General features: G+C 44.2%; 1 protein-coding gene across 7 annotated transcripts in view; it reads left to right on the plus strand.

The window, feature by feature from the left end:
* The window catches only part of LOC108690533 (protein groucho-1-like), a 77,397-nt gene that overhangs the window by 45,347 nt on the left and 14,654 nt on the right, over window positions 1–17,396 (plus strand). For 6 of the 7 annotated variants that reach the window (XR_001931895.1, XR_001931896.1, XM_018197890.1 and 3 more), the window contains 3 exons: window positions 3,604–3,741; window positions 7,364–7,643; window positions 11,660–11,685. Coding sequence is in view for 5 of the 7 variants with exons in the window: in XM_018197890.1 (XP_018053379.1) it covers window positions 3,604–3,741; window positions 7,364–7,643; window positions 11,660–11,685 (444 nt within the window). In the remaining 2 variants the exon portion in view is untranslated. The remainder of the gene's footprint in view (window positions 1–3,603; window positions 3,742–7,363; window positions 7,644–11,659; window positions 11,686–17,396) is intronic. The other variant, XM_018197916.1, reaches the window with a different exon arrangement.

Consider the following 17,396-nt stretch of genomic DNA (forward strand, 5'->3'; position numbering starts at 1 on the left):
TCTCTCTTTCTCTCTTCTCCGTTTCTCTCTTATATTACTGGATGCTGATTCTTCGATTAAACATTTTCTCATTTTCATAGCGTAGCGCGGAGGAATAAAGTTCGTCGCCGGATAGAGATGCGCGATAAGAGATAAGATCGTGCTTCGATATTTGCTGCATAGTATAGAACGCAGTCGGATTTGCAGAGGCCCACCTCTTCTCGAGGTAGCTTCGAGTATCGGATTATCGGCAGTATCGGGCCAGGCCGGGTTGGGCCGGGGCGGTGAAAGAGCATTCAGTTCACGTCACCGTTTTACAGGCGAGGAATTTTATCGACGGCACTTGGGTGCTTTGCATTTTCATGCCGTGAATGTTGCTGCCTGCTTTTAGACATACGCTATAGCGTGTTGTTTATATGTATGGGAGAGTCTCAGAGAGTGCTTGATTCCTTTTAAGATACATCGTGTGTTCGTAACCGCGTGTCCGGGTATGTGCAAGCATGCGACACAACGGCGATTCCGCATGTGTGTGTGCGTGTGCGCGCGCGCATATGTAAGAGGAGAGGCATGGCACTTTGCGAGAGCTTCTTGCGGTTTTCGCGATATTACTGAACCGGAGCATCTGCGTCTTCCGTTTCAGCGCACGTTGCGACTCCTCGTAATATCATAAAGAACGCGGATATGAAAAAGAAAAGAAGAGGAATATCGAAGGTTTTGAGAATTGTATACCACTCGTACGTGGTTATTTGCATGTAACCATAGATTTTTAGTATAGTCTTCATCGAAATCTTATTGTACCATCCTTGATATTCCGATAGCAAACAACAATGTCCGCTGCAAGTGCTATTTTAAGGAAAAAGCCATTCGCGCTGTGAAAGACTCCGCTCGGAGTAGAGCAATCTTCGTTGGTCCAATTTGGCACGAGAAAGAAAAATTCATTCTCAGGGCGAGATTTTCATCTCTCCCCCGTGTGAAATCCAGGCCAACGAGAGCATCACGGCCAAAACTCGGTTTCTCGTTTCTCTACTTCTGCTATTTCTCTCTCTCTCTCTCGTTCATTCTTGCTCTCTTTCTCTTCTGGAGCGAGAGAGCAGAAGCAGAGCATCCAAGCCATTCATTATTTTCTTGGTTACCTCTCACCCGGGGAAAACTTCTTGGCAACGCAATTACGTTTGCGACGACTCCACCCCCGTCGTCGTCTCTTCCTCTCTGGAGTCGCCACCATTTCTCGCCCACAATGTCCTCTCCCATTCTACCACTCGCTTGAAATCTTCTGGTTCTAGTACCGCCACAAACTGCCGTACAGTACGCCAAGTAGATGGGACTTTACCGCACGTTACGGAACACACTCTCCGCGTGTTATCCTTGCGAACAATACAAGTACATTCGAGTTTCGTTGTGATAATGAGCCATCTCATGTTCAGAGATCAATTATTAAACACATTAAACGCTTCGTACCAGTTATTTCTTTAAATAAGAAAAAATGAAGAGGGTAAAGTTTTATGAAAAAATCATAAATTTATTATAGAAAATCTAATCAATTTATATGTGAAATTATATTTACATATTGAATATCATTTTTTTATGAAATTCCTGTTTACTCATAATCTCTTTTGGATACGTACGTGTATATATAACGTATCCAATACGTATGTATAATGTATATATGCACAAAACGTGTACCTTTAAAATTTCAATGTTCCATAAAATTGCACATTCTGTATATCGCATATTGTGCACCTTTTGCATACTGCGTAAACCTTCTTGTTCTCATACATGATGTCTCTCCGATATAGCTCGACTCATTTTCGCGTACATTATAATTAGCGGCTTAATAACCAGCACTCAGAGGGCGACGAGTAATTAAAACAGGTCCTCCTCTTCGCGTTCTCTTTCATCTTCGTTCTACATGTACGTACACACACTTACACACTCTTTCGCTCTTTTTTTCTCTTTTTCTATTCTCTCTCTCTCTCTCTCTCTTTCTCCCCACTTCTCTTTTCCTGCTCATTCGCCGAGATGTAGCTCGAGGGAAACTTGCCAAGAATTTCAGTGGTCTGGCGATATTTCAATTAGCATCCGAGACTCGTTTAAGCAGCGGCAAAAACACGTTGACGGAAACTCGCGTTTATATCAACCGCGAACTCTCCGTGCTTATATTTTCGGGGCGTTTACGAATTACCGAGGATACAGTAGGAGGAGAGAATGAGAGGCATGTAGAAATCAGCGGTTTACTTCCTGTTTCACGACGAATCGGCTTCCGCTTCCGCGTCTTTCGAGCGTGCGAATTCTACGCGTCGGCAGGGAAACGAGCGGCGCTGCCGCTTTGTTGAGATAATTAAGTGATTTCATTTTCTCGACGAAAGCATCGAAAATGGTCCGCGCTCCGCTCCGTTCCGTGCGCTGCCTGTTGATTCCGCGATAATTAAATGGAGTTTCGCGCCGTGTGATATTGTGCTGTGTGAATAATTATGCCGAGTTATCCGGCCTGGCGCGTAGATTTGTATGTGATTACCTAATAATGGGCTAGTGTTCTTTTATATTTAGAAAAAAATTAGTAGATTAAGAAAATAATATCAGGATTAAGTCAAGGAAGTTACGTCACATGTCAAGGATAAATTACATAGCAAAAATTGGATTTAGGAACGGTGACATATCTATTAATGAAAAAAATGTCGAAATAGTATAAAAAAACAATGTATCTTCTCGATGTTAAGTACGTTGGAGTAAGTCAGACTAGAGTGAAATAACACGGTGCGTGTAAATGCCTGCGCCACTGTGGCAATCTTGTCTGGATTTAATTTAATTCCCGGCAGTCTCTTCCAACTGGAGGGCGTCGTAAACACCCTCGGTCGGTTATGCCGCACCTGCATCTTCGTTTCCTTCGCGAGGGCGCGTTAAGCTAGCCCTTACCTTTCTTAACGATCCGGAACAAACCGCCTGAGGGCCCTGAGTGTCAGATTGAACACCCTCCCGTTGTAATACGTGTCTTATCGAGGGGAAAGTATTGAGTACTCAACGAAATATTCTTTTTTATCATTTCTAGTTTTTTTTCCTTCTAATTTCTCTTAACTGCTTTCTAATTGAACAAGGGAAAACGATAAACAATACGATATGAAGAAAATTCGTAAATTCAAACAATTTCTGTACACTAATTTGTAATGATCACTGCGATTCTCGTTCTTTATTTCTGCGTTCTACGTTCGTTTTTTTTTGTATTTAACAACTTTTTGTAATTTCCCTTTGTTTTAATAATTCAAAGAGTGATAAATTTTATAAACAAATAAAACAAAAGTAATGAAAGTTAATCATGTTGCTTATCAGTTAAGCTCGTAAAATTTTTTTTGACTTAGCGATAAATAGATAATTATTTAATTAATATCAAATTGATAAGTTAAAGTCGCTGAATTGTTCGAATAATTATTATATCTAACTGCTCGTGATTATTTCGTTTTTCATGCTTATTTAAATATAATTAATATTCTAAAAAAAACCTTCATAATCTTTAGGAATAATCTCTCATTCTTTGCTTCGCGTTGTTTCTACACTCGTAAACATATAAGCATGATAATTTAATAATTTTGCCAAGATATTTTTTAATAGGTATCATTAAACTTTTTCCAGACGGAAATAGCGAAAAGGCTGAACGCGATCGTTGTGCAGATCCTGCCTTTTCTCTCTCAGGAGCATCAGCAGCAAGTCGCTTCAGCACTTGACAGAGCCAAACAAGTGACCATGACCGAGCTGAACACTATCATCGGGGTGAGTGCACGCCAATAGCATAGCTTGTTACAAAGATGGATCTTCCGTCGCCGCCGCCACCGCGAGTACCGTCGTTGAATCACGCTCGCGACACGATCGAATACATAGCAAATCGATTCACGTGCGTCTCAGCGTGAAAAGCATTCGCGGTGGATGGAGAACCCCTGCGGATACGCTACGCTGGAAGCCGATGCACGTCCGAGGAATCCAAAAGCGGACGGGACGGATACGATCCTGGCGAATCCCGAATCCTCCTCAATATTGCTCGAGCACTCAATTTCCTCCCTATTAAGCCACCGGCTTCTCCAACCCCTCGTTTCGTTCTCTTCCTCCGCTCTGTTCAGACCCCAGTCGTCGCTCCTCTCCCCTCCCCCCCCCTCAATCCCTCGCATCCTTATTCCTCGCCGCATTCGCTCTCACTACCTATATAGCTGTCTCTTTCTCGCTTTCTCTCTCTCTCTCTCTCTCTCTCTCTCTCTCGTTCACTGAATCTTATCCGGAGTCTTCCCGCCCGGTTACCTAAGCCATCGGGGGTAGGTTATAGTGTTACGGTTCACGAGCGCCGACTAATCAGCATTCCAGCTACCCCTCCGTCTCCGAGCCTTCGTTCTCACACAGCCCACGGGAGAAACTTCCACAGATCTGCGACGTTGTCGGGGTACGTGCGGCAAATCCTTAGCAGGATTCTGGAATGCCGCCCGTCTTAGTTTACTCTCTTCTCTTAAATCCCACCAGCTATGCCGGGTGGATCGAATTGAACAAGCCATGGATTCGTTGGTCGATTTCACCGTCGATAGATAAGACCAGGAAACATAATCATTTCGCGGATTATATCATATCGCGATATAGATATCACGGTAGATTAGCTTTTCTCGGAAGGTATCTCCCCTCTCTCTCTCTCTCTCTCTCTCTCTCTCTCTCTCTTGTATAATGGTTATTAGAAACCATTGCTGTAAACTTCCTTACGTATGGGATATCACAGTTATGAAGCTTCGATGTTGCGAATGATATTGGCTTACGCTAAGCACACTCATACCTGCATCGATCGCAATCCTTGTGGCAACTGCTTGCACTTACTTGGACCAAAGACGCTTACTGAGTGTGTCAACGATACGCAACATAAGAAGGTTAAGATGATCCCCTTTAGATCTCTTAGCCGTATAACTTTGTGTCTGTCGAGTCAGCAAATGGCGACGGTGACGAAAACTGCTGAGGATGAACACTTGGTAACGGATGCAGGTGCCGCGAGATGGTTGTTCGCACGATGATTAAGACGCAGTAACTTTATATCTGGAAATAAAAAAAAACAGACACTTTAAATCGGGAAAGTATAATTCTTGTGAATATAAAAAAGTTATTGTCATGTTTATTTATATTAAGTTTGAAAAAGGAAAATACATCATATTTTTCTATAATTTTTTACGTAAAACTTATAATTTTTTATGTAAAACTTTCATCACATTCGATGTATCTTTTCGTCTGTTTCCTTCTCGTTTAGCGAAAATCTGAAACTGAAATTCACACCTTTAAACACCCTTCGTGTAAATCGTTCGCGCCACGACGTCAAAGCGTTCCTCTCGTTATTGCGGTATTACGGAGAATCTCAGCACGTGGATGAGAGTGGTTTCCTGACACTGGTAAGAGGGTAACACTCTTGAGTAGATGTCGGATTCGTGAGGATAGCAGGCTCCCCGGATCAGGATTATTATCGCTATCAAGAGTGGAAACTCGGAACGTTTCCTAAGGGCTTCAAGACTTCCTCGAATCACCAACGACATTTCGCAGAAATATGGCTTCGTGGACCGTAAAGCTGTTTTCCGTCTTTCATCTTTCATCTTTCTCTTTTCTCTTTCTATTTCTGCCTCACTTTCTCTTTCTCTTCTCAATCTCCATTCCTCCACACAGATGCAGCATAGCGCGGCATCAGCATGCTTATACACATTTCTCTGTTTGTATGTTTTGTGGGTGGCTCTGTTCAGACAGTCGACGCTCGACGCGAGGTTATTATATCGTTAAGCCATTTAATTATCTCGGCAAACTACTCTCTGGAATATATATTCGCTCCGGCCTGCCTTAACGAGTGTACATGGTTACAGACGGGTGTGGGTGTACCATACCTTCCTCTAGCACTTGCCGTCTGCACACTATCCTTCCTCCTCCTTCTCCTCCTCCTCCTCCTCTTCCTCCTCCTCCTCCTCCTCCTCTCTCTCTCTCTCTCTCTCTCTCTCTCTCTCTCGTGATTACCTACTCCCCACCAGTTTCGCCTCCACACCATGATCTGCGAACCGTTAAAACAGCGTTGAACAGATCCACAATTTGTCTGGCGGCTTGGTCCAACTAACGAGGAAACTACGAGCGAGATACGCTTAAGATTTCCGTGAAACTTTTCGCCGACGTTCATTCGTTCGCTCACTCACTCCTTCGCTTGATGATAGAACGCGCAAGTCTTTCCACTTGTTTCGCAGCCTTTGATTTACCCGGGCGAGGTCGAACGCGGAGGTTACTCAAACTTGCCGGAGTTTACTCGGCAATTTGTATGCTTTGCTAATGGAAAGTTGCCTCCGTTGACTGTAACGAAGTGTATTTTCGCGTAACGGCGGCAGCGGCTGGCGGTGGCTGGCAGTGACGAGGAGAAGAGAGATTCACTGAGAGAGAGAGAGAGAGAGAGAGAGAGAGAGAGAGAGAGAGAGAGAGAGAGAGAGAGAGAGAGCCGGGGGAGAACGCGCGATCGTGACTGGAATTAAGCGGAGCGATTTTTCCAGCGAATTATCGTTGCGTTGCTTTTTGTTCGCCCCCTCGCTGTTTCCCTGTCTCCTCTCACAGAAACGAAATTGTTTGATCAATTATGATGGATGAGTGAGAGAGAGAAAGAGAGAGAAGAGATGCACCGTGCCGTGCTTTTAAATCCACGCGCGCTCGCTTGCGAGCGCGATTTTATTTGCTTATGCATTTGTCCGCGCTGGAAACGTGAGTTCACGTTCAGCAAACAGACTCTCCTAACGAAGCTGCGGCAGCGTACACACCACACCGTGCTAAACCGATAGCCCGTAAAAATCATTTCCGAACTTCTATTGGACTTGGCTCTCTCTCTCTCTCTCTCTCTCTCTCTCTCTCTCTCTCGGTCGTAGCGATCACGATAATATCGACGCGCTATTAAAGTTTTCCCCATTCCACCCGTTCCGTTCAATTCCAATCTGCCGCGCTCTTAGCGATGATCGCCTCGATTCCCGTACATCGCGTTTTTTCACGTCTTTCGCAGAATAATACTCGCTCGCTTTTATCTGGTAATTACAGCGGAAATACTTGAGAGGCGTTACGCGCTCTCGAGCCCGTTAATTGCCTCACCACTTATTTAATCTAATCTACGAATTTATCGAGATCCGAACGATATGTATATATATATATATATATATATATTTTGTGTGTGTGTGTGTGTGTGTATTATTCGCGCCGATCTGCACGTATGTACGTACTCGTAAACACGTAATCTTTCCCGTGTCGATACTTTATGAGGCGCTTATCAACGAACAACCGATAGTGGCCGGCGGTATTATCCTGATCATGATGGATAAATGGTGTATTGCGTAAACGATATTATTGGCACGTTAAATTTTTGTTTCAGCAACAGAGGCCTGATCTACCAAGACTCCTGCAACAGATGCATGCCCAGCAACTGCCACCGGGCGCGGCGATGGGACCGCATCCGGGTATACCCGGACTTCCTGGGTTGGGCCCGGGTGCGGGTATACCAGTCCCCACCTCGGCATCCGCAGCGCTTCTCGGTTTAGGCCTCCCCCCGGGAGCGGCTGCTACCCCCGGAGGTACGGCCGCACATCCGCTGTCGATGCTGACCAAACCGGAACTTCATCGCGGTCAACCCGATGATCTCAAACCTAACGGAGGTAAGTTACATGAACTTTCTTTTTTATTCTCTAAATTCTTTGGAGTGGAGTCGCAATTTAAACAGCGAAAATTGAGCCAGTCTTGAAAAAGAGTGGCTCAGTTTTCAATTTTTAAGAGTCTGTCACTTCGGAGTAAGATTCAAGACTCTAAGAGTCTTAGAAAGTATATTTTTGAGTCATTTAATATTTGGAGCCTTAAAATTGTTTCAAGCATTAAATTCAAGATTTTTTTAAATTGACGTGTATGTATTTAAATAAATAAAGTTTTCCAAAGAAAAGAATATTTATAATAAGAAATCGAAATATTGAAAATTTCTTATAGTTGGTAAATTTTGCTCTAAAATTATTAACTGTCATCTTTGGATGAATTTTTTCTTTCATTAGTCGCTTGACAAAATTTGTGTCTCTTTTGACGAGCGTGTAAGATCAGTCACGTCGATAGAAAAGATTCAATTCGTGGAAATCTGTCGATGCCAATGTCTCGTCTGTCTGCCAATGTCGTGCAGTCAGCGACTCCGCTCGTGGATATTTTGCGCGCCAAACGATCCGTTTAACCATCTAGTTCGCAGAAGGTTGCGCATTCAGCCTCATGTTTCACATAACTCGGCTACCTGCTGTTCAATCGCCTATCTTTGCTTCTGCGAGAATAGGCCGGTAACCGATCCTCATGAGACGATATGTTGTTGATTTGCTCGCCGTGACTCGTAATCTCATCGATGATTCAGCGCTATACGCAGCGACGATGAACGTAAATACGATTAATCCGTCGAGAGCCCGTCGGTGTAATAGATGAAAACTGCTCGTGAGAGCGTTTCAAGAAGCGAAAGAGATCACTTGAAGTGTACGATGAGACACCGCTCCAAAGTCGCTGAAATTAAGCGGAACCTTTTCGTGCTATTTTAAGTGCAGTCTGGAACGAACGAGTCGATGATGCAAACGACCGTACTTAAACCCGAGAGAAGCTCCTGAAACTCTCGATCTTGACCTCGAGAATCCTCTCGGGTTTTAGTCTCCCTCCCCTCTCTCTCTCTCTCTCTCTCTCTCTCTCGTATTTTCTTCACCTCTCCTACATCTATCTTTCTCGTTGGCACGTCACGCGACTGCTGATCTTGGTTCGCGCTCTTGGGGGCCTCACGTACCGCTGACGAAGACGCGTTGGTACTCCTTCAAACTTCTCTCTTCCATCTTTCGTTTCTCTCCTCTCTTGTCCTTATTCTCGCGCGTTTCCTAGCTTTCCTTCGATCTTTCGCTCGACGTGTCTCGTTCTAGCCACAACCATCTCTCGAGAGAGCACTCAGAAATTTCCTCTCGACACGAGTGTACTTCCACAACCCTTCCCCTCCCCCTTTCCACGTCTGACGCCCTTACTCGCTGTCTCTATTCCCTGATGGCCTCCACTCTGACCCTGTCTATCCTTTCCCTCGACTTGCACTCAACTATGTTACTCAGGCCGGATATATAGCCTCCGGCTGGTTTGCTTTGCGCGTTGTTTTGCGTTTTCCGATCAATGGGCTCATAATGGGATATCCGTCGATCTTGGAGCAATCACTTCCACGGAAATGCCTTCGGCTATCTTAGAAATTTTATTAATACCGTGAATTGCTAAATTGTCCCTATTTGATGTGAATAAGATAAATGTCCCAGTGACCAGACATGTTTGAATGCTTACATAAAATGTATCATTATTAATTTCAAATGCTTTTTTTATTACAATATTATAATTTAATTCTATTTAAAGATTACAGTTAAATTATAATAATATATATTTAAAAAAGCATTTGAGATTAATAATAATAATATAAATAAATATAAATAATAAGTTAATATAAAATTAATAATAATATAAACAAGTATAAATAAATAAATATAAAGTTTTGTGTAAATATCTGGACATAGGTATATGTCCGGTCACTGGGACATTTATCTTATCCGATGACACATTACATATAATATTATTTCGTATATATTTTTTCTAACTATGCCCCATATAACACGAATTCTTTGTCCTCTTTCTTTCGCCGAAGCGTGATCACACGTTCGCTTTGCTCGCAGCAAAGGAGGCGTGAAAAAGCGCAGTCAAAAAGAACAGATCTACTGCAGTCTACATTGTCAACGATCGCAGACACTCTTTTGAAAAGAGATTCCGCTGCGAACCGAGAAACGTATAACGGCCCAGTATTTCTGTCGTGACAACTGAAACTTCTTCCCTTCTTTCCGGAACATTGCCCGGGGCGAATTGTTTCTACCAGCGCACGGCAGTCTCGTTCTCGTTTTGTTCTTCCCTTCGGCGGTTTTTCGCGTTTCCTCCTAAAACGACTGTATCCTCGGACATATCCACCGTAATATCTGCTACCGGCTGTCTGTGTGACGCCACGATTTCCTTTTTATTCACTCCGCAACGAGCTGCAGTCTTTATGCTCGATTAGAAACCAATGTCGACCGTGTTGGCGTTGATAATAGCGGCATTGATCTTCGCTCGATTTACTCTTAAATTTATATCTCCGCATCGCTCCTCGAGTAGAAGTGGTATGATTTTAATACGAAGCGGATTTTCGTTGAATAATTCGAATACTCGATAACGTGCCACTCTTTATCTGATAATTTGCCGAGTAACGAGTGAGCTTGTCCTCGGTACTTTTAGTGAACTTATCCTAAGATGGGAGAGGAGATGCGAGCACGCGGGTCCTTAAAACGTCTCTCGGAAACACTCGACGACCTCTTCGCGCTTTAGTAGAAAATTATGCGCGCTCTTCCGCGTCCGTTTACGAGCGCGGGAGTAGTCGAGTGAGGGAGGAGAAAAGAGTTTTCTCTGGCCGGATAGAAGGAAGGATAAAAGGGGGATGACGGGCATTAGCGAGCTCTATACTGGCGCGTGGAGAAAGAAGATACCTCTTGCTCCTTCCATCTTCTGAAACTGCTCCGCTTTGCACGCGTCTGCTCGATAACGATGTGAACGTGTATCCAGGATTTTAACCCCTGAAACGACCTGACTCTCGGCTTTCTCTTCACATTTTACGTCGACTACCAGTAGACTAGGTGGTAGCTCGGAAAAATACGAGAAAGGTCTTTCGACCCAATAAAGTTTTCCTCGACCATCATTCCCGTTATTATTTGACAGACTATAGAGACTATAATAATAAAATCACTCCTTCGCCTCAATGTAGATGGTCGATGATACTCGAGAACATTCAAATGAAAGCTCCAAATGGGAAGTTAGAAATTAAGGCTTCAATGAGCGACGAAAACGCGTTTTATCGTTGCAACTTTATTATTGGGGAAAATGTCTCGCTATCGTTTGTATATCGAAGCTCTGTCTCTCGCGGCGTCAATAAAAATATTTTATTTCCGTGGTGGTTAATGTTGCGAGAGAGAAAAGAGGCAATTTATGGTGGTCCCGGTGCACCAAGAACATAAACGGTTCGTGTAATTCTTACTTCGTAGTAGGACGGGTAACGGTAGGAAAAAGATATCGTTAAGATATTTCCTACGAGACCAAAGTGTACCAACTGGCGCGGGGTACGGAGAAGAGGAGGAGAAGGAGGAGGAGGAGGAGGAGGAGGAGGAGGAGGAGGCTGGGGAAATCGAGCGAGGGCAAACTATGAACTCGGCTTCTCGGGGACAAAGCTTTTCCGTCTGGATTTTCTCCTCTCCCTGTTCCAGCCGCGGCTTTTCTTTTTCTCGATCTCTCTTACTCCCCGCTCACTCGTCGTCTCGGAAATCCTTGAGAAGTCTAGCTAGTCTCGCGTGTCTCTTCCTTCTTACTCCTTTATCTGCTTCTTCCCGCGGAAAAGATTCCGTCGACATACCGCCGACTTCTATTCCCTTCGACGCTGTAATAATAATAAAAAAAACATTCATAGCATTCGTTCTGTCGGTGGGTAGATCTGTCGAGAGTGATTTCTGAAACATAGATTTATCTCGACGAGAACACAGTCGCTGTCATCTTACAATAACATCTTAATAATATCACGATTTTCACATGTAATTCACACGAAATTTTTTATTCTTTGTTACAGGTCTCAATCCGGCTGAGGAGAGGCATGTGAGTATCACATCGAATATCTAGTATATCTCTTCTTCATTATTCGTTGTGAATGAAGAAGATTGGCACATCGCTGGTACTGTCGGGCGTGTAAAATTTCACCTCATAAAAGGGATTAGATCGCCGCTTACGTGCGATGTATTATTGGACGAGCGGAGATGGAGGACTACGAGAGCGAAAGAGGAAATTAGTGCGATACCGCGTGGGAGAAAAAGAAAAAGAGGAAGAGAGAAACAGAGTGACGCGGAGCGGATGGGAGGTGGAGATGGTGACGAAGGAGGAGGAAGCGTGGAATGGACGTAAAAGCCTGAACACCGGAACACAGGGCCGTAAAAAGCTCGTCGTCAAAAGCACTCCCTTCCGCTTTCATCGACCACTCGGTATTCGTTCTCTTTCCACTCTCTTTCTCTCTCCCTCACTCACTCTCGGCCTCTCTATTTCTCCGCGTTTCTCTTCTTCTTCGATAACATAAAGCGTCCGCTGGTTGCGGCGCGCGCGTTTATTAAAAGCGCTCCGAAGAGGAAAAAAGCCTGGAGAGCGCTCGAGGGCACCGCCGTTCGCGCTCTCCGCCTCTCAGGTCTCTCGAGTGTCCTGCGAGATCGGTCCTACCGATCGATCGATCGTTCGGTAAAAGGCTCGCACGAGAAAGGAGAATCGATCAGCCGCGGTTGAAACTCCCACCCTCCTCTTCCATTTTTCTTTTTTTTTTTTTTCCATTCCAGGATGAATATCGATGTGCGCAGTTAGCTCGGGCGTCGATTAAACGGTCCCGCGCGTCGTAACAGCGTTCCCGCATTAACCGATGCGATGCGGCGAAACGAATAGGCGATTAAGGTTTCACACTCGTTGAAAAATTCTCGAACTACTTGGCGAATCGAGAAAAATACAGTTTGATATTTGATTTCGCCAATATTTTCGCGCCCGGGCGAGCGATGATTTTTTGGTTATTAATCCTCTTTCGGTCGCGGTGAAATTTACTACGAGAGAGAGAGAGAGAGAGAGAGAGAGAGAGAGAGAGAGAGAGAGGAGAGAGAGAGAGAGAAAGAAAAAGAGAGACAGAGACAGAGATGGAGGGAAAGAGCGAAACGGACCGCTGAGTTGTAATTCGTTCGATTCGATGGCGATGGCGCCCGCGGCACGCTGCCAGCCCGATAATTAGTGCCCGTTTAATATGCACAATTATTACGGATTGATAATCGGGGCTGCGCGTCCATTACATCGGTATGGAGATAGATGGTAATAGGTTGCTATCGATATTAGTTCTCCTCTTTCACCCTCTACGTATTCCTCCCTCTCATCCGCATCGCTTCCTCCCCTCTGGCTCTTCTCTGTGAATTCTCTTCCGTTTATCTCCCCCCCGTTCACCGCTCCAACCAAGTACCTTCCACAGTTTCAAACTGCGACTCTGAGGCCTGTGAAATTGAAATATGAATGCTAATGGGGTTACTCACCTCGTATAACATTACTGATTGCTGTAAAGGTGAATCTTGTTATTCACCTTCCTATATACTTTTTTCTTCACCTTCTGTATTTTCCTTTCATTTCATGAACAACTTAGGAGATCGAGTCACGCTACGTGTTACTTTTCTTGTTTAATGTATTAATAATAATGGCAATGAATTTTAAAAAAGCTATAACTACGTGTATTTTTATTTCGAAATTTCATATCTTCCTTATTTTATCAAGATGGTTCACTGCATGTATACCGTATTGATCGAGGGTCCGATCTTGGCGCGAAGGCGTCTATCGTCTTCTTTTTAACGGAAGGGAGTTCCGAGCCATCGAACAAATTGACGCCGTACTTACCGAGTTCCGAGGAGCGAAGAATTACGTTCCCATCGATCCGCTTTCTCGCGTCACTTTGAATTTATACGTCCTCTCCACAGCGCAGCATGGGGCAGGTTGTACGATAAAACTTCTATTCCGCTCGGCGGGTCGTTACCCAACTACATTTTCATGTTCCTTCTTGCACCTCCATCCACCCCCTTTTTCCGTGCAATCCGATCTCGTGATTGGATTGACGAGAGGAAGAACGGTGCTTGCGGAAAAGAGGCAAACTATCGCGGAGAGCTAGATGGAAAGGAGAAAAAAAAGTCTCGAGAAAGAGTGAATATATATATATACGTATGTACAGAGGAAGAGACGAGAGGTGGAAAGGAAAGAAAGTTGGCGTCTCAAATCGAAAACCGACGACAGCCGGAGAGAATACGAGTCGTTATTATTCGCGCACCAGCAAAGTCCTCTCCTTTCATTCCTGAGAGCTTTACCTTTCGCATCCCTCATCTCTCTCTCTCTCTCTCTCTCTCTCTCTCTCTCTCTCTCTCTCGTATGCGTTGCCTCTTTACTTTCAGGATCTTTCACGACCCGAGAAATATTCCCTCTGTACGTTGCGGAACATCCCGAAGCTTTTCGAGGATGCAGAAAAGAAGCCAGCAGTGCCTATAGCTGGGATATGTTATCGTCGCTCGTTGCGCTCAAACTCAAAAAAGAGGAAATACGGGAAAAGATCTAGCTACTCTCTCCGTGCGAGCAACTCGATAACTCCCTTCTCCAAACCAAAAAGCGTCGACTCGTAACAAATCCATAAAACACCATGAAGCACGGCTGCCCCCTGTGGCGTAAAAAGGCAGGAGAAGTGTATGGGGATGGAAAGGAGGGCAACGGACGCGGAATATTTATTTATTGCTATTGCTTCGCACAGACGGGTGAAAAAGGCGGGAATTCCCAGCTATTACCTGGCCCCCTCGTGGACATGCAAGCGAGAGTTAAATTGAATTGCGCGATGCTTACGCCTCGTTTCGGATAGCTCGTGGTAAATTGTCGCGAAAACTGGTGGTCTCTCGATGGTGACGAGGAGAATACTCGTATGGGAGACCGTTAATGTTGATTCATCTCGCTGTAATGTGAACGCATTTTCATGAAAATTACCTGCGACTGTTGTAAAGCCAGATATATATTATTATGTCCCCGCAGTTCTTTTTCGCGCGCACGTTCTTTCTCCGCTTTCGTTCATATTTGCAGATAAATGAATAACTCTATTTTCAACACGAAATAATATTGTTTAATAAACAATCGCCAAAATAGTAACGAGAATATTTCATGATAATTCAACGATATATTATTCCTTTCATTGGATGTTATCGCTTTGGGTTTAATGTTGATTTTGTACAGTAACCTCTTTATAAAAGCGAAACATTAACGCGGATATACAATAATATATACGACATTATTCGTCACTTATTTCAGAACAATGACGTTGATATGATTTACCGAACGTTAATTGTAATCGAATATTCTATTGCGGAAAAAATCATCCCGTATCTCGTAGCCCGGAGGCTGGCATTGCAACCGCATCAGCGATCCTGATATCACGAAAACAGAAACGATTTTAAACGTTTAATCGAAATCGATTCCGTTATTTACTGTGTGTATAAGCCCTCGCGCCATCGCGATGTTGTGGTGGCAGGTACATGTTGGGCTGTTCCGAGAGTTGAAAATCGGCTCCGAATCGAGACGCCGCGATATCGATTGTTCGTCCTTCTCCCTCTCAGCCCCTCGTACGCCTCCTCGCTTTTTCCTTGGTTCAGCCATTTTCCGGCAGTTCGTTCTCCATTGGTCGCGGAGCTCGCGGTCGCGTTACTCTTTTTCCAACTTTTACGCCATCCTCTCACCTCTCCCTCACCGCTCAGCCTCTTCCATCCTATCATCCCCTACCCGCCTTTTTAATCCCATCACAGAGTCGAGCGCGCACCAACGAGGCTGTCGCCGGAGGTCGGTAAATTAAATCTCGAATAAAGTGCAAATAAACGAGCAAGGGGGAGAGAGAGAGAGAGAGAGAGAGAATGAGGATGGGAGAGAGGGGCGTTACCCGGGTGGTGGTCGAAAGTGCGGTACAAAAAAGCGACAGGGTGAGAGCGAAAAAAAACGCTACTCGAGAGAAAAGAGGAAGGGAAGCGAGAGAGAGGGGGAGAACACAGAGAAAGGGTGAGTAGGGTGTGAGGCTAAGAGAGAAAGAGATGCGGAAAGGGAACGAGAGAGAGAGAGAGAGAGAGAGAGAGAGAGAGAGAGAGAGAGAGAGAGAGAAAGAAGAGTGAACTGACGCGCGAGAGTGTAATTTATTTTAATTAGAGTGGCTGCATTATGTAAGCGGGTGAAGCGCCGATGAAAGGGTTTGAAAGGGTCGAGAGATCCTGACACCGACCCCCCGACCAACATCCCCTTCCACTAACACCCTGTCTCTGCTGTCTACCCCCGGGAACAGACTAATTCGCTCTCATCCAGGGCTGTGAGGATCGTAGGAGAGAGTTTCGAGAAGTCGCCGTTGAGATTCGCGACCGATGCGCGATGCTGCGACACGACAATTTCGCATTCGGAATGTTTGCGCTTGAAATGCAGTGCACACTAGAGACGACATATTTTGCGTACACAGCTAGTCAGGAAGCTTAAAACAAATTTTCCGTTTAGAATTGTGAAAAATTAGAAGCTTGCGTCAGTTCTAATATTTATTTAAAATTTTATTATTAAATTTTTCTATTAGATAAAAAATCCGAAATTTAATTAGCTATCTAGTTATTAGATGGGATTTGAACGAGGTTTTTGCTGCTCCGATCTCGAAGTGTATTCAACCGCATAGGGTGCGCGAAATGCGAATTACGCTCTTGAGTTTCTCACCCTCTTTCCTTGGCGGGCAAAGTAGAGAACCAGCCAACCCTCCTGCTTTACCGACGCCTCTGATCTCGTTAGGAACGCATTAATTAATTTACAAGATGGCGGCGGTGGCGACGACGACGGTATAAGAGAGCAAGAGCCTCGTTGTACCGCGGAGGAGTGGAAGAGTGGTGACTGGGGGTTGGGGCGAGGGTTACTGCACGGCACGTTTTAATTACTAATTGAAACGTTCTCCTACCACCTTCCACCGTGCCGATCCCGTAATTCCGTTTCCACGTCGCTGTCACTTTCACCCCTACTCTTAACTCTAACGACTCTCCAACCCTCTCTGAACTTGCAATTCTCTCTGTCTTAATATCCGCTCTTCTCTCTCGGGGATACTTAATATTTTTAAATACTTTACATACTTTACTTCCATCCCCGATATTATACTTCTTCTTGGTCTTTCTTCCCCTTCGGGGAGGATGCTTCTGACACAGAAATTTATGAGACGGTGAATCTGCGGCTTTCGCGAATTAATTAATTAAAAATACAGTGGCGCTTTAACAACGCCTCGCTGCGTTCACTTTTCGGCACCATTTTATCATTTTTCTTCTTGTCGTTTTTTAACGATATTCTTTTCTTGTACGTGAAGTAGTGGATCAATAGATCGGAAAAGATTTAATCCGTTATGGAGTGTAATTTTAACAAAGTTGATGAAAGATTTCTTTATTTTTTACAATGTCTTTTATTTCTTATAAAACTCTATAATTTATATACATTTTGCAAAGTGCTTGTTTTGTTTTATTCACGGAACTATGACGAAACGCTAAGCGCTAAAGTATCGCGTAATGGGGAGACGTTTAATTACTCTAAGTATCAATTATCTTAACAAGAGGCGCATGCGATGATACGGTGATCGTGCTTATCGTACTTACGAAAGCGACGGCAGCAAAAACGCAACACGGCACTTCGTAACTCGTCCTAGTTTTACAGTCGATTGGCAACAAACGTAATCGTTAGAAAAAATAAAAAAAAAATGTTTATATATATATATATATATA

Source organism: Atta colombica, unplaced genomic scaffold (assembly GCF_001594045.1).
Source record: "Atta colombica isolate Treedump-2 unplaced genomic scaffold, Acol1.0 scaffold105, whole genome shotgun sequence".
Classification (NCBI taxonomy): Eukaryota; Metazoa; Arthropoda; class Insecta; order Hymenoptera; family Formicidae; genus Atta; species Atta colombica.